Here is a 24,531-nt window from a genome sequence, read left to right as displayed (position 1 = left end):
TGACGAGACCAATACATTTCAGTTAAAATTTTGTATCTAGCATAAAAATTGTGGGCGCCACAGCTTTGGGCGGCTTGTGGGCGTGGCATATTCGCGTAACAAAATTGCGCTGCGTACAAAGCTACGAAATCTAAATCTGAGATCCCGATTCTCTATCTTTGATAGTTTCCGATTTTCATACTTACGATTTTTTGAAGTTTGTGGGCGTGGCAAACTTTTTTTGGGTCAATCGATAGGTATTGATGAGAACAATACATTTCAGTTAAAATTTTTATTCCAGCATCAAAACTGTAGGAGCCAGTTTTAGGCGTTAGAGTGGACGTGGCACTCTGCTGAAACAAACTTGCGCTGCGCAGGAATTTCAAGAATCTGAATCAATATTGTAGCTCTTATAGTTTCCGAGATCTCAGCGTTCATACGGACAGACGGACATGGCTTGATCGACTCGGCTAGTGATCCTGATCAAGAATATATATACTTTATGGGGTCGGAAACGCTTCCTTCTGCCTGTTATATACTTTCCGACGAATCTAGTATACCCTTTTACTCTACGAGTAACGGGTATAATAAATGGAATGTTCAACGAATGTTTTTATTTATGTATGTTAATAATTAAAAGGTTCCTTCTCGTCTCACGGATGCCTCGCCATCTTTTCCGCGCCATCTGCAGTCCAGCTCCGAATGCCGATAGCATATTGGACCTAAAGGAAGTCGGAGTTGGGCTGGGAACGTGGTTGTTCCGCCTGATGCTGCAGGAAGTCGCCCAGCATCCTGGCAATGGCTTCTCCAGCTGTCCCTTAGCGGGCGCCTTTTTTTTCCTCCTCCCTATAGAAGCCAGCGCATCCTCCATCTCCGCTTTAGCTGCCAAATAGCTGGTGGAGGTAGAGTCCTGTGGTCCCAAAGTGGAGAGCTCATCGGAGATCGTTCCGGTGGTTCTGCTAAAAAGATACTTATATTAGTACAACGTATCCAAATTCTTTTGGCCAGAACCTTCTTTCTCTGCGAGGATACGTCCGGCAGGATGTCGATGTATGGGGCGATGTCCCAGTCGTCTTGTTCCTTCCCTCTGGGATTTTCTATTGGATCTCATCCAGCACTTCTACTATTCTGCGGATGTACCCCATTGTGCTATTGCTGTCTGTCGGTGAAGTCTCACATTAATGGGTAACAGCTTGGATTAGGCGTCCCTTTTCATCTACACTGACCTCCTGCAGGCGATTTTGGAGTTTTCCTGCCATTATTAATTTTTAGCTTTGGCACCGCTTTTGCACGAACACCGCCGAAGAATACATATTTTAATCCTTGGGTCGCGGCTAACGGCGTTCATCAAAATTTACTCGCTAGATCAGCTATTTTTTTTCTGGTATTTCCTTAGCTCATCTGAGAGCCGCGCTGAAAAACAGGCCCGACGAAAAGCGTTTGCCGCGTATTTGCCGCTCGCTCACTCCTATGGCTAGCGGTTTTCGTCGATGTGAGTACTAGACTATAGGAAAATGGAACCGCACACGCAAATCGATTCAGTATTTCAGTGCTTTTACTCAGTACTTTTTACGAGCTTAGGCGATTTTTATACTTTTTTTTTGATTTGAGAACATATATTTTAACACCAATAAGCAATTTGTTGGTGCAGGCCCAGGAGCCATCCAACGGCTCGAAAAATTGATCCCATATATAAAAAATCCACCATTTCTAGACTAATATTTTCTTCCTGTACACGCTGGTATCACTCAAAAAGTTTCCAAAGAATCAGTCTTGAGATATTCGTTGATGTTGCTTGATTAAAGAATAGAATAGAAATGAAATATCTCGGATTGCTATGATGCTGACATCAATCTTTACACAATAATTCAGTTTTTACAAGGCTCAAAGGAGTCGACGAGTTTGCGTGTAACTCATTTATTAAGTTCGCGGCACATCTAGAAAAATAATGTAGGTAGCTTCAAACTACGTACTAACATTCTCTTTATTTCAAAATTTGTTTTTATGTTATTAAAATGCATGATGTTAATAGTTTCAACTGGTATTGGATTGCTTCCATGGCTGACTTATAATATCTAACCTAAGCGCTTGACTCATAAATTTACGTGTTTTGTAGTCGGTTTTGCTTTTACTTACTCTGTTCGATATAAATGCAAAATACTGTATCTCGTTACTTGTAAATAACAAATTATAAATGGGTAACCGTCGGATTAATGGGTCGTTAATGGATTTAAGCCTATAGGTCAGCGAGTCCTCAAGCTCCGCTTAAGCTGGACAAGTAGCTGATGGTGGTGATGTCCGGAGTCCTATTGAAGAGGTCGTCGGATATCGTATTACCGGTGGTTCTGCTAAAAAGATACTTATATTAGTACAACGTAACCAAATTCTTTTGGCCAGGTCTTACTTTATTTACGAGGACACGCCCGGGAGGATGTCCATGTGGAGATCGAAGTCCACTCGCCATGGTCCCTCCCTCTGTTCCTTTGCCCCTGTTATGGTATTGCTTCCTGTCGGTCAAGTCCCACAATAATGGACAACAGCTTGGATTAGGCGTCCGTTTTCATCTGCACTGACCTCCTTTAAGCCTAGTACTCACATCGACGAAAACCGCGAGCTAACCATAGGAGTGAGCAAGAGGCAAATACGCGGCTAAGGCTTTTCGTCGGGTCTGTTTTTAAGCGCGGTACTCAGATGAGCTAAGGAAAAACCAGAAAAAATACCAGATTTCGCGAGTGAATTTTCGATGAACGTCGTAAGCCGCGGCCCAAAGAATAAGAAATTTAACCTTTGGCGGTGTTCGTGCAGAAGCGGTGGGGAAATAAAAAATGTTAAATGGAAGAAAAACCCCAAAAACGGTTAAAGGAGGTCAGTATAGATGAAAATGGACGCCTAATCCAAGCTGTTGCTCATTATTGTGGGACTTGACCGACAGGAAGCAATACCACAACAGGGGCAAATCCGCAGAACAGTTGAAGTGCTGGAGGAGATCCACTAGAGAATCCCAGTGGGAAGGAACATGCCGAGTGGGCCTTCGCTCTTTACATGGACATCTTGCCGGGCGTGTCCTCGCAAAGAAAGTAAGATCTGACCAAAATAATTTGGTTCCGTTGTACTAATAGAAGAATCTTTATGGCAGAACCACCAGTAATATGATCTCCGAAGACCTCTCCATTAGGACTCCGTACACCATAGCCACCAGCTACTTGGCAGCTTAGGCGAAGCTGGAGGACCCGCTGGCTTCTATAGGTAGGAGGAAAATAGGGCGTCCGCTAAGGAACAGTTGGAAAAGCCATGGCCAGCCACTACCAGGATGTTGGAAGACATCCTGCAGCATCAGCGGATCAACCCCGTTCCCAATCCGGCTCCCACTTCCTCAAGGTCCAATATGCCCATTGGGAATCGGAGCAGGACTGCGGTGGCGCGGGAAAGATGGCGAAGTATTCGTGGGACGTTAAAGAAGCCTTAAACTACTAATTTACATAAATAAAAACATTCGTTGAACATTCCATTTAATTTTATTTTACTTTCTTTGTGTACCACCAGCAGACTCCTCCTTTTTAAATTTCTGCAATTGATTTGTTTTCCGTTTGGCAACAATCCCAGCCGCTTGACAGTGAGACCATGCTACATGCATTGCGGGTGAACTTTAAAAACATCGGTCACACTACAAAGAATAAGATTTTTCGACTAGTGAAACTCTTAGCCGATCTGAGTACTAGGCTTTAACAGTTTTTTTGGTTTATCTTCCATTTAAAATTGCCCACCGCTTCTGCACGAACACCGCCAAAGATTAAATTTCTTATTCTTTCGGCAGGATGTCGATGTTTGGGGCGATGTCCCAGTCGTCATGTTCCTTCCCTCTGGGATTTTCTATTGGATCTCATCCAGCACTTCTACTATCCTGCGGATTTACCCCATTGTGCTATTGCTGTCTGTCGGTGAAGTCTCACATTAATGGGTAACAGCTTGGATTAGGCGTCCCTTTTCACCTACACTGACCTCCTGCAGGCGATTTTGGAGTTTTCCTGCCATTAATTTTTTGCTTTGGCACCGCATTTGCACGAACACTGCCGAAGAATACATTTTTTAATCTTTGGGTCGCGGCTAACGGCGTTCATCAAAATTTACTAGCTAGATCAGCTATATTTTTTCTGGTATTTCCTTAGCTCATCTGAGAGCCGCGCTGAAAAACAGACCCGACGAAAAGCGTTTGCCGCGTATTTGCCTCTCGCTCACTCCTATGGTTAGCGGTTTTCGTCGATGTGAGTACTAGACTATAGAAAAATGGAACCGCACACGCAAATCGATTCAGCATTTCAGTGCTTTTACTCACTACTTTTTACGAGCTTAGGCGATTTTTATACTTTTTTTTTTGATTTGAGAACATATATTTTAACACCAATAAGCAATTTGTTGGTGCAGGCCCAGGAGCCATCCAACGGCTCGAAAAATTGATCCCATATATAAAAAATCCACCATTTCTAGACTAATATTTTCTTCCTGTACACGCTGGTATCAGCATGAAAATTGTGGGCGCCACAGCTTTGGGCGGTTTGTGGGCGTTATAGTGGGCGTGGCATATTCGCGTAACAAAATTGCGCTGCGTACAAAGCTACGGAATCTAAATCTGAGATCCCGATTCTCTATCTTTGATAGTTTCCGAGATATCCACGTTCATACTTACGATTTTTTGAAGTTTGTGGGCGAGGCAAACTTTTTTTAGGTCAATCGATAGGTATTGATGAGAACAATACATTTCAGTTAAAATTTTTATTCTAGCATCAAAACTGTAGGAGCCAGTTTTGGGCGTTAGAGTGGACGTGGCACTCTGCTGAAACAAACTTGCGCTGCGCAGGAATTTCAAGAATCTGAATCAATATTGTAGCTCTTATAGTTTCCGAGATCTCAGCGTTCATACGGACAGACGGACATGGCTTGATCGACTCGGCTAGTGATCCTGATCAAGAATATATGTACTTTATGGGGTCGGAAACGCTTCCTTCTGCCTGTTATATACTTTCCGACGAATCTAGTATACCCTTTTACTCTACGAGTAACGGGTATAATAAATGGAATGTTCAACGAATGTTTTTATTTATGTATGTTAATAATTAAAAGGTTCCTTCTCGTCTCACGGATGCCTCGCCATCTTTTCCGCGCCATCTGCAGTCCAGCTCCGAATGCCGATAGCATATTGGACCTAAAGGAAGTCGGAGTTGGGCTGGGAACGTGGTTGTTCCGCCTGATGCTGCAGGAAGTCGCCCAGCATGCCAAATAGCTTGTGGAGGTAGAGTCCTGTGGTCCCCCAGTGGAGAGCTCATCGGAGATCGTTCCGGTGGTTCTGGTAAAAAGATACTTATATTAGTACAACGTATCCAAATTCTTTGGCCAGAACCTTCTTTCTCTGCGAGGATACGTCCGGCAGGATGTCGATATATGGGGCGATGTCCCAGTCGTCATGTTCCTTCCCTCTGGGATTTTCTATTGGATCTCATCCAGCACTTCTACTATTCTGCGGATTTACCCCATTGTGCTATTGCTGTCTGTCGGTGAAGTCTCACATTAATGGGTAACAGCTTGGATTAGGCGTCCCTTTTCATCTACACTGACCTCCTGCAGGCGATTTTGGAGTTTTCCTGCCATTAATTTTTTGCTTTGGCACCGCATTTGCACGAACACTGCCGAAGAATACATTTTTTAATCTTTGGGTCGCGGCTAACGGCGTTCATCAAAATTTACTAGCTAGATCAGCTATTTTTTTCTGGTATTTCCTTAGCTCATCTGAGAGCCGCGCTGAAAAACGGACCCGACGAAAAGCGTTTGCCGCGTATTTGCCGCTCGCTCACTCCTATGGTTAGCGGTTTTCGTCGATGTGAGTACTAGACTATAGAAAAATGGAACCGCACACGCAAATCGATTCAGTATTTCAGTGCTTTTACTCACTACTTTTTACGAGCTTAGGTGATTTTTATACTTTTTTTTTTGATTTGAGAACATATATTTTAACACCAATAAGCAATTTGTTGGTGAAGGCCCAGGAGCCATCCAACGGTTCGAAAAATTGATCCCATATATAAAAAATCCACCATTTCTAAACTAATATTTTCTTCCTGTACACGCTGGTATAACTCAAAAAGTTTCCAAAGAATCAGTCTTGAGATATTCGTTGATGTTGCTTGATTAAAGAATAGAATAGAAATGAAATATCTCGGATTGCTATGATGCTGACATCAATCTTTACACAATAATTAAGTTTTTACAAGGCTCAAAAGAGTCGACGAGTTTGCGTGTAACTCATTTATTAAGTTCGCGGCACATCTAGAAAAATAATGTAGGTAGCTTCAAACTACGTACTAACATTCTCTTTATTTCAAAATTTTTTTGTATGTTATTAAAATGCATGATGTTAATAGTTTCAACTGGTATTGGATTGCTTCCATGGCTGACTTATAATATCTAACCTAAGCGCTTGACTCATAAATTTACGTGTTTTGTAGTCGGTTTTGCTTTTAGTTACTCTGTTCGATATAAATGCAAAATACTGTATCTCGTTACTTGTAAATAACAAATTATAAATGGGTAACCGTCGGATTAATAGGTCGTTAATGGATTTAAACCTATAGGTCAGCGAATCCTCAAACTCCGCTTAAGCTGGACAAGTAGCTGATGGTGGTGATGTCCGGAGTCCTATTGAAGAGGTCGTCGTATATCGTATTACCGGTGGTTCTGCTAAAAAGATACTTATATTAGTACAACGTAACCAAATTCTTTTGGCCAGGTCTTACTTTATTTACGAGGACACGCCCGGGAGGATGTCCATGTGGAGATCGAAGTCCACTCGCCATGGTCCCTCCCACTGTTCCTTTGCCCCTGTTATGGTATTGCTTCCTGTCGGTCAAGTCCCACAATAATGGACAACAGCTTGGATTAGGCGTCCGTTTTCATCTGCACTGACCTCCTTTAAGCCTAGTACTCACATCGACGAAAACCGCGAGCTAACCATAGGAGTGAGCGAGAGGCAAATACGCGGCTAAGGCTTTTCGTCGGGTCTGTTTTTAAGCGCGCTACTCAGATGAGCTAAGGAAAAACCAGAAAAAATAAAAACGTCGTAAGCCGCGGCCCAAAGAATAAGAAATTTAACCTTTGGCGGTGTTCGTGCAGAAGCGGTGGGGAATTAAAAAATGTTAAATGGAAGAAAAACCCCAAAAACGGTTAAAGGAGGTCAGTGCAGATGAAAATGGACGCCTAACCCAAGCTGTTGCTCATTATTGTGGGACTTGACCGACAGGAAGCAATACCACAACAGGGGCAAATCCGCAGAACAGTTGAAGTGCTGGAGGAGATCCACTAGAGAATCCCAGTGGGAAGGAACATGCCGAGTGGGCCTTCGCTCTTTACATGGACATCTTGCCGGGCGTGTCCTCGCAAAGAAAGTAAGATCTGACCAAAATAATTTGGTTCCGTTGTACTAATAGGAGAATCTTTATGGCAGAACCACCAGTAATATGATCTCCGAAGACCTCTCCATTAGGACTCCGTACACCATAGCCACCAGCTACTTGGCAGCTTAGGCGAAGCTGGAGGACCCGCTGGCTTCTATAGGTAGGAGGAAAATAGGGCGTCCGCTAAGGAACAGTTGGAAAAGCTATGGCCAGCCACTACCAAGATGCTGGACGACAGCCTGCAGCATCAGCGGATCAACCCCGTTCCCAATCCGGCTCCCACTTCCTCAAGGTCCAATATGCCCATTGGGAATCGGAGCTGGACTGCGGTGGCGCGGGAAAGATGGCGAAGCATTCGTGGGACGTTAAAGAAGCTTTAAACTACTAATTTACATAAATAAAAACATTCGTTGAACATTCCATTTAATTTTATTTTACTTTCTTTGTGTACCACCAGCAGACTCCTCCTTTTTAAGTTTCTGCAATTGATTTGTTTTCCGTTTGGCAACAATCCCAGCCGCTTGACAGTGAGACCATGCTACATGCATTGCGGGTGAACTTTAAAAACATCGGTCACACTACAAAGAATAAGATTTTTCGACTAGTGAAACTCTTAGCCGATCTGAGTACTAGGCTTTAACAGTTTTTGTGGTTTTTCTTCAATTTAAAGATTAAATTTCTTATTCTTTGGGCCGCGACTAACGGTGTTCATCGAAAATTCACTCCCGAAATCTGGTATTTTTTCTGGTGTTTCCTTAGCTCATCTAAGTACCGCGCTGAAAAACAGACCCGACGAAAAGCATTAGCCGCCTGTTTGCATCTCGATCACTCCTGTGGTTAGCTCGCGGTTTTCGTCGATGTGAGTACTAGGCTTTACCAATTTTAAAATAATATTGCAGGGCCTCTTTTTTTGCGCGGCACCTAGCGCCAGGTAGCGGTATTATTACCCATGCAGCCCCTTTTTCACTTATTAACTTTGAATTTACAACTTTTTAAGTAATATTGGAATTGGTATGATTATTGGAATGTAGATATATAGGTATTGATATATATCAAGCAGCTGGGTTTGTTGACAAACGGAAAACAAATCAATTGGAGCAATTTTAAAAAGAAGAGTCTGCTGGTGCACAAAGAAATTAAAATAAAAACAAGGGAGAGCACTATAGTGAGTACCTCGACTATCAGATACCCGTTACTCAGCTTAAGGGACCAAAGGGAAATGGAGATATGCAAGCAGCAAAGCGAGATTTAAATGCGCCATCTACCGGTGGTAGACAGATTTAAGCGTTATGGGCGTTAGAGTGGGCGTGGCAAATTTTTGGATCAACCGATAGGTATTGACGAGACCAATACATTTCAGTTAAAATTTTGTATCTAGCATAAAAATTGTGGGCGCCACAGCTTTGGGCGGTTTGTGGGCGTTATAGTGGGCGTGGCATATTCCCGTAACAAAATTGCGCTGCGTACAAAGCTACGGAATCTAAATCTGAGATCCCGATTCTCTATTTTTGATAGTTTCCGAGATATCCACGTTCATACTTACGATTTTTTGAAGTTTGTGGGCGTGGCAAACTTTTTTTGGTCAATCGATAGGTATTGAAGAGAACAATACATTTCAGTTAAAATTTTTATTCCAGCATCAAAACTGTAGGAGCCAGTTTTGGGCGTTAGAGTGGACGTGGCACTCTGCTGAAACAAACTTGCGCTGCGCAGGAATTTCAAGAATCTGAATCAATATTGTAGCTCTTATAGTTTCCGAGATCTCAGCGTTCATACGGACAGACGGACATGGCTTGATCGACTCGGCTAGTGATCCTGATCAAGAATATATATACTTTATGGGGTCGGAAACGCTTCCTTCTGCCTGTTATATACTTTCCGACGAATCTAGTATACCCTTTTACTCTACGAGTAACGGGTATACTAAATGGAATGTTCAACGAATGTTTTTATTTATGTATGTTAATAATTAAAAGTTTCCTTCTCGTCTAACGGATGCCTCGCCATCTTTTCCGCGCCATCTGCAGTCCAGCTCCGAATGCCGATAGCATATTGGACCTAAAGGAAGTCGGAGTTGGGCTGGGAACGTGGTTGTTCCGCCTGATGCTGCAGGAAGTCGCCCAGCATCCTGGCAATGGCTTCTCCAGCTGTCCCTTAGCGGGCGCCTTTTTTTTCCTCCTCCCTATAGAAGCCAGCGCATCCTCCATCTCCGCGTTAGCTGCCAAATAGCTGGTGGAGGTAGAGTCCTGTGGTCCCCCAGTGGAGAGCTCATCGGAGATCGTTCCGGTGGTTCTGCTAAAAAGATACTTATATTAGTACAACGTATACAAATTCTTTTGGCCAGAACCTTCTTTCTCTGCGAGGATACGTCCGGCAGGATGTCGATGTATGGGGCGATGTCCCAGTCGTCATGTTCCTTCCCTCTGGGATTTTCTATTGGATCTCATCCAGCACTTCTACTATTCTGCGGATTTACCCCATTGTGCTATTGCTGTCTGTCGATGAAGTCTCACATTAATGGGTAACAGCTTGGATTAGGCGTCCCTTTTCATCTACACTGACCTCCTGCAGGCGATTTTGGAGTTTTCCTGCCATTATTAATTTTTAGCTTTGGCACCGCTTTTGCACGAACACCGCCGAAGAATACATATTTTAATCTTTGGGTCGCGGCTAACGGCGTTCATCAAAATTTACTCGCTAGATCAGCTATTTTTTTTCTGGTATTTCCTTAGCTCATCTGAGAGCCGCGCTGAAAAACAGGCCCGACGAAAAGCGTTTGCCGCGTATTTGCCGCTCGCTCACTCCTATGGCTAGCGGTTTTCGTCAATGTGAGTACTAGACTATAGGAAAATGGAACCGCACACGCAAATCGATTCAGTATTTCAGTGCTTTTACTCAGTACTTTTTACGAGCTTAGGCGATTTTTATACTTTTTTTTTGATTTGAGAACATATATTTTAACACCAATAAGCAATTTGTTGGTGCAGGCCCAGGAGCCATCCAACGGCTCGAAAATGATCCCATATATAAAAAATCCACCATTTCTAGACTAATATTTTCTTCCTGTACACGCTGGTATCACTCAAAAAGTTTCCAAAGAATCAGTCTTGAGATATTCGTTGATGTTGCTTGATTAAAGAATAGAATAGAAATGAAATATCTCGGATTGCTATGATGCTGACATCAATCTTTACACAATAATTAAGTTTTTACAAGGCTCAAAGGAGTCGACGAGTTTGCGTGTAACTCATTTATTAAGTTCGCGGCACATCTAGAAAAATAATGTAGGTAGCTTCAAACTACGTACTAACATTCTCTTTATTTCAAAATTTTTTTGTATGTTATTAAAATGCATGATGTTAATAGTTTCAACTGGTATTGGATTGCTTCCATGGCTAACTTATAATATCTAACCTAAGCGCTTGACTCATAAATTTACGTGTTTTGTAGTCGGTTTTGCTTTTACTTACTCTGTTCGATATAAATGCAAAATACTGTATCTCGTTACTTGTAAATAACAAATTATAAATGGGTAACCGTCGGATTAATAGGTCGTTAATGGATTTAAACCTATAGGTCGGCGAATCCTCAAACTCCGCTTAAGCTGGACAAGTAGCTGATGGTGGTGATGTCCGGAGTCCTATTGAAGAGGTCGTCGTATATCGTATTACCGGTGGTTCTGCTAAAAAGATACTTATATTAGTACAACGTAACCAAATTCTTTTGGCCAGGTCTTACTTTATTTACGAGGACACGCCCGGGAGGATGTCCATGTGGAGATCGAAGTCCACTCGCCATGGTCCCTCCCACTGTTCCTTTGCCCCTGTTATGGTATTGCTTCCTGTCGGTCAAGTCCCACAATAATGGACAACAGCTTGGATTAGGCGTCCGTTTTCATCTGCACTGACCTCCTTTAAGCCTAGTACTCACATCGACGAAAACCGCGAGCTAACCATAGGAGTGAGCGAGAGGCAAATACGCGGCTAAGGCTTTTCGTCGGGTCTGTTTTTAAGCGCGGTACTCAGATGAGCTAAGGAAATACCAGAATTAAAAAATGTTAAATGGAAGAAAAACCCCAAAAACGATTAAAGGAGGTCAGTGCAGATGAAAATGGACGCCTAATCCAAGCTGTTGCTCATTATTGTGGGACTTGACCGACAGGAAGCAATACCACAACAGGGGCAAATCCGCAGAACAGTTGAAGTGCTGGAGGAGATCCACTAGAGAATCCCAGTGGGAAGGAACATGCCGAGTGGGCCTTCGCTCTTTACATGGACATCTTGCCGGGCGTGTCCTCGCAAAGAAAGTAAGATCTGACCAAAATAATTTGGTCCCGTTGTACTAATAGAAGAATCTTTATGGCAGAACCACCAGTAATATGATCTCCGAAGACCTCTCCATTAGGACTCCGTACACCATAGCCACCAGCTACTTGGCAGCTTAGGCGAAGCTGGAGGACCTGCTGGCTTCTATAGGTAGGAGGAAAATAGGGCGTCCGCTAAGGAACAGTTGGAAAAGCCATGGCCAGCCACTACCAAGATGCTGGACGACATCCTGCAGCATCAGCGGATCAACCCCGTTCCCAATCCGGCTCCCACTTCCTCAAGGTCCAATATGCCCATTGGGAATCGGAGCTGGACTGCGGTGGCGCGGGAAAGATGGCGAAGCATTCGTGGGACGTTAAAGAAGCTTTAAACTACTAATTTACATAAATAAAAACATTCGTTGAACATTCCATTTAATTTTATTTTACTTTCTTTGTGTACCACCAGCAGACTCCTCCTTTTTAAGTTTCTGCAATTGATTTGTTTTCCGTTTGGCAACAATCCCAGCCGCTTGACAGTGAGACCATGCTACATGCATTGCGGGTGAACTTTAAAAACATCGGTCACACTACAAAAAATAAGATTTTTCGACTAGTGAAACTCTTAGCCGATCTGAGTACTAGGCTTTAACAGTTTTTGTAATTTTTCTTCCATTTAAAATTGCCCACCGCTTCTGCACGAACACCGCCAAAGATTAAATTTCTTATTCTTTGGGCCGCGACTAACGGCGTTCATCGAAAATTCACTCCCGAAATCTGGTATTTTTTCTGGTGTTTCCTTAGCTCATCTAAGTACCGCGCTGAAAAACAGACCCGACGAAAAGCATTAGCCGCCTGTTTTCATCTCGCTCACTCCTGTGGTTAGCTCGCGGTTTTCGTCGATGTGAGTACTAGGCTTTACCAATTTTAAAATTATATTGCAGGGACTCTTCTTTTGCGCGGCACCTAGCGCCAGGTAGCGGTATTATTACCCATGCAACTCCTTTTTCACTTATTAACTTTGACATTCACAACTTTTTAAGTAATATTGGAATTGGTATGATTATTGGAATGTAGATATATAGGTATTGATATATATCAAGCAGCTGGGTTTGTTGACAAACGGAAAACAAATCAATTGGAGCAATTTTAAAAAGAAGAGTCTGCTGGTGCACAAAGAAATTAAAATAAAAACAAGGAAGAACGCTATAGTCGAGTACCTCGACTATCAGATACCCATTACTCAGCTAAAATGACCAAAGGAAAATGGAGATATGCAGCAAAGCGAGGTTGAAATGCGCCACCTACCGGCGGTAGACAGATTTAAGCGTTGTGGGCGTTAGAGTGGGCGTGGCAAAGTTTTTTTTGGATCAACCGATAGGTATTGACAAGACCAATACATTTCAGTTAAAATTTTTTATCTAGCATGAATATTGTGGGCACCACAGGCTTGGGCGGTTTGTGGGCGTTAGAGTGGGCGTGGCATATTCGCGTGACAAACTTGCGCTGCGCTCAAGCCTACGGAATCTAAATCTGAATTCCCATTTCTCTATCTTTGATATTTTCCGAGATATCTGCGTTCACATTTACGATTTTTTGAAGTTTGTGGGCGGTTTGTGGGCGTTCAAGTGGGCGTGGCAAACTGTTTTTTGGGTCAATCGATAGGTATTGATGAGAACAATACATTTCAATGAAAATTTTTATTCTAGCATGAAAACTGTAGGAGCCTCAGTTTTGGGCGGTTTGTGGGCGTTAGAGTGGGCGTGGCACTCTGCTGAAACAAACTTGCGCTGCGTAAGAAGCTCAGGAATCTGCACGCCTAATCTCAATAGCCTAGTTCTTATAGTTTCCAAGATCTCAGCGTTCATCCGGACGGACAGACAGACGGACAGACGGACAGACGGACAGACGGACAGACGGACATGGCTAGATCGACTCGGCTAGTGATCCCGATCAAGAATATATATACTTTATGGGGTCGGAAACGCTTCCTTCTGCCTGTTACATACTTTCCGACGAATCTAGTATACCCTTTTACTCTACGAGTAACGGGTATAACAAGGGAGAACACTATAGTGAGTACCTCGACTATCAGATACCCGTTACTCAGCTTAAGGGACCAAAGGGAAATGGAGATATGCAAGCAGCAAAGCGAGATTTAAATGCGCCATCTACCGGTGGTAGACAGATTTAAGCGTTATGGGCGTTAGAGTGGGCGTGGCAAATTTTTGGATCAACCGATAGGTATTGACGAGACCAATACATTTCAGTTAAAATTTTGTATCTAGCATAAAAATTGTGGGCGCCACAGCTTTGGGCGGCTTGTGGGCGTGGCATATTCGCGTAACAAAATTGCGCTGCGTACAAAGCTACGGAATCTAAATCTGAGATCCCGATTCTCTATTTTTGATAGTTTCCGAGATATCCACGTTCATTCTTACGATTTTTTGAAGTTTGTGGGCGTGGCAAACTTTTTTTGGGTCAATCGATAGGTATTGAAGAGAACAATACATTTCAGTTAAAATTTTTATTCCAGCATCAAAACTGTAGGAGTTTTGGGCGTTAGAGTGGACGTGGCACTCTGCTGAAACAAACTTGCGCTGCGCAGGAATTTCAAGAATCTGAATCAATATTGTAGCTCTTATAGTTTCCGAGATCGCAGCGTTCATACGGACAGACGGACATGGCTTGATCGACTCGGCTAGTGATCCTGATCAAGAATATATATACTTTATGGGGTCGGAAACGCTTCCTTCTGCCTGTTACATACTTTCCGACGAATCTAGTATACCCTTTTAGTCTACGAGTAACGGGTATAATAAATGGAATGTTCAACGAATGTTTTTATTTATGTATGTTAATAATTAAAAGGTTCCTTCTCGTCTCACGGATGCCTCGCCATCTGCAGTCCAGCTCCGAATGCCGATAGCATATTGGACCTAAAGGAAGTCGGAGTTGGGCTGGGAACGTGGTTGTTCCGCCTGATGCTGCAGGAAGTCGCCCAGCATCCTGGCAATGGCTTCTCCAGCTGTCCCTTAGCGGGCGCCTTTTTTTTCCTCCTCCCTATAGAAGCCAGCGCATCCTCCATCTCCGCTTTAGCTGCCAAATAGCTGGTGGAGGTAGAGTCCTGTGGTCCCCCAGTGGAGAGCTCATCGGAGATCGTTCCGGTGGTTCTGCTAAAAAGATACTTATATTAGTACAACGTATCCAAATTCTTTTGGCCAGAACCTTCTTTCTCTGCGACGATACGTCCGGCAGGATGTCGATGTATGGGGCGATGTCCCAGTCGTCATGTTCCTTCCCTCTGGGATTTTCTATTGGATCTCATCCAGCACTTCTACTATTCTGCGGATTTACCCCATTGTGCTATTGCTGTCTGTCGGTGAAGTCTCACATTAATGGGTAACAGCTTGGATTAGGCGTCCCTTTTCATCTACACTGACCTCCTGCAGGCGATTTTGGAGTTTTCCTGCCATTATTAATTTTTAGCTTTGGCACCGCTTTTGCACGAACACCGCCGAAGAATACATATTTTAATCTTTGGGTCGCGGCTAACGGCGTTCATCAAAATTTACTCGCTAGATCAGCTATTTTTTTTCTTCGTGCAGAAGCGGTGGGGAATTAAAAAATGTTAAATGGAAGAAAAACCCCAAAAACGGTTAAAGGAGGTCAGTGCAGATGAAAATGGACGCCTAACCCAAGCTGTTGCTCATTATTGTGGGACTTGACCGACAGGAAGCAATACCACAACAGGGGCAAATCCGCAGAACAGTTGAAGTGCTGGAGGAGATCCACTAGAGAATCCCAGTGGGAAGGAACATGCCGAGTGGGCCTTCGCTCTTTACATGGACATCTTGCCGGGCGTGTCCTCGCAAAGAAAGTAAGATCTGACCAAAATAATTTGGTTCCGTTGTACTAATAGAAGAATCTTTATGGCAGAACCACCAGTAATATGATCTCCGAAGACCTCTCCATTAGGACTCCGTACACCATAGCCACCAGCTACTTGGCAGCTTAGGCGAAGCTGGAGGACCCGCTGGCTTCTATAGGTAGGAGGAAAATAGGGCGTCCGCTAAGGAACAGTTGGAAAAGCCATGGCCAGCCACTACCAAGATGCTGGACGACATCCTGCAGCATCAGCGGATCAACCCCGTTCCCAATCCGGCTCCCACTTCCTCAAGGTCCAATATGCCCATTGGGAATCGGAGCTGGACTGCGGTGGCGCGGGAAAGATGGCGAAGCATTCGTGGGACGTTAAAGAAGCTTTAAACTACTAATTTACATAAATAAAAACATTCGTTGAACATTCCATTTAATTTTATTTTACTTTCTTTGTGTACCACCAGCAGACTCCTCCTTTTTAAGTTTCTGCAATTGATTTGTTTTCCGTTTGGCAACAATCCCAGCCGCTTGACAGTGAGACCATGCTACATGCATTGCGGGTGAACTTTAAAAACATCGGTCACACTACAAAGAATAAGATTTTTCGACTAGTGAAACTCTTAGCCGATCTGAGTACTAGGCTTTAACAGTTTTTGTGGTTTTTCTTCCATTTAAAATTGCCCACCGCTTCTGCACGAACACCGCCGAAGATTAAATTTCTTATTCTTTGGGCCGCGACTAACGGCGTTCATCGAAAATTCACTCCCGAAATCTGGTATTTTTTCTGGTGTTTCCTTAGCTCATCTGAGTACCGCGCTGAAAAACAGACCCGACGAAAAGCATTAGCCGCCTGTTTGCATCTCGCTCACTCCTGTGGTTAGCTCGCGGTTTTCGTCGATGTGAGTACTAGGCTTTACCAATTTTAAAATAATATTGCAGGGACTCTTTTTTTGCGCGGCACCTAGCGCCAGGTAGCGGTATTATTACCCATGCAACTCCTTTTTCACTTATTAACTTTGTAATTATTAACTTTGTAATATTGGAATTGGTATGATTATTGGAATGTAGATATATAGGTATTGATATATATCCAGCAGCTGGGTTTGTTGACAAACGTAAAGCAAATCAATTGGAGCAATTTTAAAAAGAAGAGTCTGCTGGTGCACAAAGAAATTAAAATAAAAACAAGGGAGAACACTATAGTGAGTACCTCGACTATCAGATACCCGTTACTCAGCTTAAGGGACCAAAGGGAAATGGAGATATGCAAGCAGCAAAGCGAGATTTAAATGCGCCACCTACCGGTGGTAGACAGATTTAAGCGTTATGGGCGTTAGAGTGGGCGTGGCAAATTTTTGGATCAACCGATAGGTATTGACGAGACCAATACATTTCAGTTAAAATTTTGTATCTAGCATAAAAATTGTGGGCGCCACAGCTTTGGGCGTGGCATATTCGCGTAACAAAATTGAGCTGCTTACAAAGCTACGGAATCTAAATCTGAGATCCCGATTCTCTATTTTTGATAGTTTCCGAGATATCCACGTTCATACTTACGATTTTTTGAAGTTTGTGGGCGTGGCAAACTTTTTTTGGGTCAATCGATAGGTATTGAAGAGAACAATACATTTCAGTTACAATTTTTATTCCAGCATCAAAACTGTAGGAGTTTTGGGCGTTAGAGTGGACGTGGCACTCTGCTGAAACAAACTTGCGCTGCGCAGGAATTTCAAGAATCTGAATCAATATTGTAGCTCTTATAGTTTCCGAGATCTCAGCGTTCATACGGACAGACGGACATGGCTTGATCGACTCGGCTAGTGATCCTGATCAAGAATATATATACTTTATGGGGTCGGAAACGCTTCCTTCTGCCTGTTACATACTTTCCGACGAATCAAGTATACCCTTTTACTCTACGAGTAACGGGTATAATAAATGGAATGTTCAACGAATGTTTTTATTTATGTATGTTAATAATTAAAAGGTTCCTTCTCGTCTCACGGATGCCTCGCCATCTGCAGTCCAGCTCCGAATGCCGATAGCATATTGGACCTAAAGGAAGTCGGAGTTGGGCTGGGAACGTGGTTGTTCCGCCTGATGCTGCAGGAAGTCGCCCAGCATCCTGGCAATGGCTTCTCCAGCTGTCCCTTAGCGGGCGCCTTTTTTTTCCTCCTCCCTATAGAAGCCAGCGCATCCTCCATCTCCGCTTTAGCTGCCAAATAGCTGGTGGAGGTAGAGTCCTGTGGTCCCCCAGTGGAGAGCTCATCGGAGATCGTTCCGGTGGTTCTGCTAAAAAGATACTTATATTAGTACAACGTATCCAAATTCTTTTGGCCAGAACCTTCTTTCTCTGCGAGGATACGTCCGGCAGGATGTCGATATATGGGGCGATGTCCCAGTCGTCATGTTCCTTCCCTCTGGGATTTTCTATTGGATCTCATCCAGCACTTCTACTATTCTGCGGATTTACCCCATTGTGCTATTGCTGTCTGTCGGTGAAGTCTCACATTAATGGGTAACAGCTTGGATTAGGCGTCCCTTTTCATCTACACTGACCTCCTGCAGGCGATTTTGGAGTTTTCCTGCCATTATTAATTTGTAGCTTTGGCACCGCTTTTGCACGAACACCGCCGAAGAATACATATTTTAATCTTTGGGTCGCGGCTAACGGCGTTCATCAAAATTTACTCGCTAGATCAGCTATTTTTTTTCTGGTATTTCCTTAGCTCATCTGAGAGCCGCGCTGAAAAACAGGCCCGACGAAAAGCGTTTGCCGCGTATTTGCCGCTCGCTCACTCCTATGGCTAGCGGTTTTCGTCGATGTGAGTACTAGACTATAGGAAAATGGAACCGCACACACAAATCGATTCAGTATTTCAGTGCTTTTACTCAGTACTTTTTACGAGCTTAGGCGATTTTTATACTTTTTTTTTGATTTGAGAACATATATTTTAACACCAATAAGCAATTTGTTGGTGCAGGCCCAGGAGCCATACAACGGCTCGAAAAATTGATCCCATATATAAAAAATCCACCATTTCTAGACTAATATTTTCTTCCTGTACACGCTGGTATCACTCAAAAAGTTTCCAAAGAATCAGTCTTGAGATATTCGTTGATGTTGCTTGATTAAAGAATAGAATAGAAATGAAATATCTCAGATTGCTATGATGCTGACATCAATCTTTACACAATAATTAAGTTTTTACAAGGCTCAAAGGAGTCGACGAGTTTGCGTGTAACTCATTTATTAAGTTCGCGGCACATCTAGAAAAATAATGTAGGTAGCTTCAAACTACGTACTAACATTCTCTTTATTTCAAAATTTTTTTGTATGTTATTAAAATGCATGATGTTAATAGTTTCAACTGGTATTGGATTGCTTCCATGGCTGACTTATAATATCTAACCTAAGCGCTTGACTCATAAATTTACGTGTTTTGTAGTCGGTTTTGCTTTTACTTACTCTGTTCGATATAAATGCAAAATACTGTATCTCGTTACTTGTAAATAACAAATTATAAATGGGTAACCGTCGGATTAATAGGTCGTTAATGGATTTAAACCTATAGGTCAGCGAGTCCTCAAGCTCCGTTTAAGCTGGACAAGTAGCTGATGGTGGTGATGTCCGGAGTCCTATTGAAGAGGTCGTCGTATATCGTATTACCGGTGGTTCTGCTAAAAAGATACTTATATTAGTACAACGTAACCAAATTCTTTTGGCCAGGTCTTACTTTATTTACGAGGACACGCCCGGGAGGATGTCCATGTGGAGATCGAAGTCCACTCGCCATGGTCCCTCCCACTGTTCCTTTGCCCCTGTTATGGTATTGCTTCCTGTCGGTCAAGTCCCACAATAATGGACAACAGCTTGGATTAGGCGTCCGTTTTCATCTGCACTGACCTCCTTTAAGCCTAGTACTCACATCGACGAAAACCGCGAGCTAACCATAGGAGTGAGCGAGAGGCAAATACGCGGCTAAGGTTTTTCGTCGGGTCTGTTTTTAAGCGCGGTACTCAGATGAGCTAAGGAAAAACCAGAAAAAATGAAAACGTCGTAAGCCGCGGCCCATAGAATAAGAAATTTAACCTTTGGCGGTGTTCGTGCAGAAGCGGTGGGGAATTAAAAAATGTTAAATGGAAGAAAAACCCCAAAAACGGTTAAAGGAGGTCAGTGCAGATGAAAATGGACGCCTAATCCAAGCTGTTGCTCATTATTGTGGGACTTGACCGACAGGAAGCAATACCACAGCAGGGGCAAATCCGCAGAACAGTTGAAGTGCTGGAGGAGATCCACTAGAGAATCCCAGTGGGAAGGAACATGCCGAGTGGGCCTTCGCTCTTTACATGGACATCTTGCCGGGCGTGTCCTCGCAAAGAAAGTAAGATCTGACCAAAATAATTTGGTTCCGTTGTACTAATAGAAGAATCTTTATGGCAGAACCACCAGTAATATGATCTCCGAAGACCTCTCCATTAGGACTCCGTACACCATAGCCACCAGCTACTTGGCAGCTTAGGCGAAGCTGGAGGACCCGCTGGCTTCTATAGGTAGGAGGAAAATAGGGCGTCCGCTAAGGAACAGTTGGAAAAGCCATGGCCAGCCACTACCAAGATGCTGGACGACATCCTGCAGCATCAGCGGATCAACCCCGTTCCCAATCCGGCTCCCACTTCCTCAAGGTCCAATATGCCCATTGGGAATCGGAGCTGGACTGCGGTGGCGCGGGAAAGATGGCGAAGCATTCGTGGGACGTTAAAGAAGCTTTAAACTACTAATTTACATAAATAAAAACATTCGTTGAACATTCCATTTAATTTTATTTTACTTTCTTTGTGTACCACCAGCAGACTCCTCCTTTTTAAGTTTCTGCAATTGATTTGTTTTCCGTTTGGCAACAATCCCAGCCGCTTGACAGTGAGACCATGCTACATGCATTGCGGGTGAACTTTAAAAACATCGGTCACACTACAAAGAATAAGATTTTTCGACTAGTGAAACTCTTAGCCGATCTGAGTACTAGGCTTTAACAGTTTTTGTGGTTTTTCTTCCATTTAAAATTGCCCACCGCTTCTGCACGAACACCGCCGAAGATTAAATTTCTTATTCTTTGGGCCGCGACTAACGGCGTTCATCGAAAATTCACTCCCGAAATCTGGTATTTTTTCTGGTGTTTCCTTAGCTCATCTGAGTACCGCGCTGAAAAACAGACCCGACGAAAAGCATTAGCCGCCTGTTTGCATCTCGCTCACTCCTGTGGTCAGCTCGCGGTTTTCGTCGATGTGAGTACTAGGCTTTACCAATTTTAAAATAATATTGCAGGGACTCTTTTTTTGCGCGGCACCTAGCGCCAGGTAGCGGTATTATTACCCATGCAACTCCTTTTTCACTTATTAACTTTGTAATTCACAACTTTTTAAGTAATATTGGAATTGGTATGATTATTGGAATGTAGATATATAGGTATTGATATATATCAAGCAGCTGGGTTTGTTGACAAACGGAAAGCAAATCAATTGGAGCAATTTTAAAAAGAAGAGTCTGCTGGTGCACAAAGAAATTAAAATAAAAACAAGGGAGAACACTATAGTGAGTACCTTGACTATCAGATACCCGTTACTCAGCTTAAGGGACCAAAGGGAAATGGAGATATGCAAGCAGCAAAGCGAGATTTAAATGCGCCATCTACCGGTGGTAGACAGATTTAAGCGTTATGGGCGTTAGAGTGGGCGTGGCAAATTTTTGGATCAACCGATAGGTATTGACGAGACCAATACATTTCAGTTAAAATTTTGTATCTAGCATAAAAATTGTGGGCGCCACAGCTTTGGGCGTGGCATATTCGCGTAACAAAATTGAGCTGCTTACAAAGCTACGGAATCTAAATCTGAGATCCCGATTCTCTATTTTTGATAGTTTCCGAGATATCCACGTTCATACTTACGATTTTTTGAAGTTTGTGGGCGTGGCAAACTTTTTTTGGGTCAATCAATAGGTATTGAAGAGAACAGTACATTTCAGTTAAAATTTTTATTCCAGCATCAAAACTGTAGGAGCCAGTTTTGGGCGTTAGAGTGGACGTGGCACTCTGCTGAAACAAACTTGCGCTGCGCAGGAATTTCAAGAATCTGAATCAATATTGTAGCTCTTATAGTTTCCGAGATCTCAGCGTTCATACGGACAGACGGACATGGCTTGATCGACTCGGCTAGTGATCCTGATCAAGAATATATATACTTTATGGGGTCGGAAACGCTTCCTTCTGCCTGTTATATACTTTCCGACAAATCTAGTATACCCTTTTACTCTACGAGTAACGGGTATAATAAATGGAATGTTCAACGAATGTTTTTATTTGTGTATGTTAATAATTAAAAGGTTCCTTCTCGTCTCACGGATGCCTCGCCATCTTTTCCGCGCCATCTGCAGTTTAGCTCCGAATGCCGATAGCATATTGGACCTAAAGGAAGTCGGAGTTGGGCTGGGAACGTGGTTGTTCCGCCTGATGCTGCAGGAAGTCGCCCAGCATCCTGGCAATGGCTTCTCCAGCTGTCCCTTAGCGGGCGCCTTTTTTTTCCTCCTCCCTATAGAAGCCAGCGCATCCTCCATCTCCGCTTTAGCTGCCAAATAGCTGGTGGAGGTAGAGTCCTGTGATCCCCCAGTGGAGAGCTCATCGGAGATCGTTCCGGTGGTTCTGCTAAAAAGATACTTATATTAGTACAACGTATCCAAATTCTTTTGGCCAGAACCTTCTTTCTCTGCGAGGATACGTCCGGCAGGATGTCGATATATGGGGCGATGTCCCAGTCGTCATGTTCCTTCCCTCTGGGATTTTCTATTGGATCTCATCCAGCACTTCTACTATTCTGCGGATTTACCCCATTGTGCTATTGCTGTCTGTCGGTGAAGTCTCACATTAATGGGTAACAGCTTGGATTAGGCGTCCCTTTTCATCTACACTGACCTCCTGCAGGCGATTTTGGAGTTTTCCTGCCATTATTAATTTGTAGCTTTGGCACCGCTTTTGCACGAACACCGCCGAAGAATACATATTTTAATCTTTGGGTCGCGGCTAACGGCGTTCATCAAAATTAACTCGCTAGATCAGCTATTTTTTTTCTGGTATTTCCTTAGCTCATCTGAGAGCCGCGCTGAAAAACAGGCCCGACGAAAAGCGTTTGCCGCGTATTTGCCGCTCGCTCACTCCTATGGCTAGCGGTTTTCGTCGATGTGAGTACTAGACTATAGGAAAATGGAACCGCACACACAAATCGATTCAGTATTTCAGTGCTTTTACTCAGTACTTTTTACGAGCTTAGGCGATTTTTATACTTTTTTCTTGATTTGAGAACATATATTTTATCACCAATAAGCAATTTGTTGGTGCAGGCCCAGGAGCCATCCAACGGCTCGAAAAATTGATCCCATATATAAAAAATCCACCATTTCTAGACTAATATTTTCTTCCTGTACACGCTGGTATCACTCAAAAAGTTTCCAAAGAATCAGTCTTGAGATATTCGTTGATGTTGCTTGATTAAAGAATAGAATAGAAATGAAATATCTCAGATTGCTATGATGCTGACATCAATCTTTACACAATAATTAAGTTTTTACAAGGCTCAAAGGAGTCGACGAGTTTGCGTGTAACTCATTTATAAGGTTCGCGGCACATCTAGAAAAATAATGTAGGTAGCTTCAAACTACGTACTAACATTCTCTTTATTTCAAAATTTTTTTGTATGTTATTAAAATGCATGATGTTAATAGTTTCAACTGGTATTGGATTGCTTCCATGGCTGACTTATAATATCTAACCTAAGCGCTTGACTCATAAATTTACGTGTTTTGTAGTCGGTTTTGCTTTTACTTACTCTGTTCGATATAAATGCAAAATACTGTATCTCGTTACTTGTAAATAACAAATTATAAATGGGTAACCGTCGGATTAATAGGTCGTTAATGGATTTAAACCTATAGGTCAGCGAGTCCTCAAGCTCCGCTTAAGCTGGACAAGTAGCTGATGGTGGTGATGTCCGGAGTCCTATTGAAGAGGTCGTCGTATATCGTATTACCGGTGGTTCTGCTAAAAAGATACTTATATTAGTACAACGTAACCAAATTCTTTTGGCCAGGTCTTACTTTATTTACGAGGACACGCCCGGGAGGATGTCCATGTGGAGATCGAAGTCCACTCGCCATGGTCCCTCCCACTGTTCCTTTGCCCCTGTTATGGTATTGCTTCCTGTCGGTCAAGTCCCACAATAATGGACAACAGCTTGGATTAGGCGTCCGTTTTCATCTGCACTGACCTCCTTTAAGCCTAGTACTCACATCGACGAAAACCGCGAGCTAACCATAGGAGTGAGCGAGAGGCAAATACGCGGCTAAGGCTTTTCGTCGGGTCTGTTTTTAAGCGCGGTACTCAGATGAGCTAAGGAAAAACCAGAAAAAATAAAAACGTCGTAAGCCGCGGCCCAAAGAATAAGAAATTTAACCTTTGGCGGTGTTCGTGCAGAAGCGGTGGGGAATTAAAAAATGTTAAATGGAAGAAAAACCCCAAAAACGGTTAAAGGAGGTCAGTGCAGATGAAAATGGACGCCTAATCCAAGCTGTTGCTCATTATTGTGGGACTTGACCGACAGGAAGCAATACAACATGGGCAAATCCGCAGAACAGTTGAAGTGCTGGAGGAGATCCACTAGAGAATCCCAGTGGGAAGGAACATGCCGAGTGGGCCTTCGCTCTTTACATGGACATCTTGCCGGGCGTGTCCTCGCAAAGAAAGTAAGATCTGACCAAAATAATTTGGTTCCGTTGTACTAATAGAAGAATCTTTATGGCAGAACCACCAGTAATATGATCTCCGAAGACCTCTCCATTAGGAGAGCCATAGCCACCAGCTACTTGGCAGCTTAGGC

General features: G+C 43.2%; 3 protein-coding genes and 2 long non-coding RNA genes across 9 annotated transcripts; all 5 read right to left on the bottom strand.

The window, feature by feature from the left end:
* Nucleotides 1-9,668: 9,668 nt before the first annotated feature.
* On the bottom strand, nt 9,669-10,438 carry LOC119562393. The gene is made up of 3 exons (XR_005221822.1): nt 9,984-10,438; nt 9,769-9,916; nt 9,669-9,713 (listed from the first exon to the last, which is right to left on the bottom strand). It is a non-coding gene; the product is annotated as an uncharacterized LOC119562393 (long non-coding RNA).
* A 4,163-nt stretch (nt 10,439-14,601) lies between these two features.
* On the bottom strand, nt 14,602-15,306 carry LOC119562392. 2 transcript variants are annotated; one of them, XM_037875588.1, is made up of 3 exons: nt 15,168-15,306; nt 14,953-15,100; nt 14,602-14,897 (listed from the first exon to the last, which is right to left on the bottom strand). In XM_037875588.1, exons 2-3 carry the CDS (start codon nt 15,015-15,017, stop codon nt 14,609-14,611), a joined length of 354 nt encoding a protein of 117 aa, XP_037731516.1. In that variant the 5' UTR covers nt 15,018-15,100; nt 15,168-15,306; the 3' UTR covers nt 14,602-14,608. The 2 variants fall into 2 exon arrangements, with proteins under 2 accessions (XP_037731516.1, XP_037731515.1); XM_037875587.1 differs by having other exon boundaries at nt 14,953-15,306.
* A 2,293-nt stretch (nt 15,307-17,599) lies between these two features.
* Nucleotides 17,600-18,521, bottom strand: LOC119562391. 4 transcript variants are annotated; one of them, XM_037875584.1, is made up of 3 exons: nt 18,166-18,521; nt 17,951-18,098; nt 17,600-17,898 (listed from the first exon to the last, which is right to left on the bottom strand). In XM_037875584.1, the coding sequence occupies exons 2-3, from the start codon at nt 18,013-18,015 to the stop codon at nt 17,607-17,609; spliced, it is 357 nt and encodes a 118-aa protein (XP_037731512.1). In that variant the 5' UTR covers nt 18,016-18,098; nt 18,166-18,521; the 3' UTR covers nt 17,600-17,606. The 4 variants fall into 4 exon arrangements, with proteins under 4 accessions (XP_037731512.1, XP_037731513.1, XP_037731511.1 ...); XM_037875585.1 differs by having other exon boundaries at nt 17,951-18,094; nt 18,166-18,184; XM_037875583.1 differs by having other exon boundaries at nt 17,951-18,521.
* Nucleotides 18,522-18,806: 285 nt separating this feature from the next.
* LOC119562395 lies at nt 18,807-19,545 on the bottom strand. The gene is made up of 2 exons (XR_005221823.1): nt 19,344-19,545; nt 18,807-19,287 (listed from the first exon to the last, which is right to left on the bottom strand). It is a non-coding gene; the product is annotated as an uncharacterized LOC119562395 (long non-coding RNA).
* Nucleotides 19,546-21,940: 2,395 nt separating this feature from the next.
* On the bottom strand, nt 21,941-22,593 carry LOC119562390. Its single transcript, XM_037875582.1, has 3 exons — nt 22,575-22,593; nt 22,360-22,503; nt 21,941-22,307 (listed from the first exon to the last, which is right to left on the bottom strand). The coding sequence occupies exons 2-3, from the start codon at nt 22,422-22,424 to the stop codon at nt 21,962-21,964; spliced, it is 411 nt and encodes a 136-aa protein (XP_037731510.1). The 5' UTR covers nt 22,425-22,503; nt 22,575-22,593; the 3' UTR covers nt 21,941-21,961.
* Nucleotides 22,594-24,531: the final 1,938 nt, after the last annotated feature.

Source organism: Drosophila subpulchrella, unplaced genomic scaffold, assembly GCF_014743375.2.
Source record: "Drosophila subpulchrella strain 33 F10 #4 breed RU33 unplaced genomic scaffold, RU_Dsub_v1.1 Primary Assembly Seq44, whole genome shotgun sequence".
Taxonomy (NCBI): Eukaryota; Metazoa; Arthropoda; class Insecta; order Diptera; family Drosophilidae; genus Drosophila; species Drosophila subpulchrella.
The sequence above is the reverse complement of the archived record's forward strand: the minus strand, read 5'-3'. Positions and strand labels throughout refer to the sequence as shown.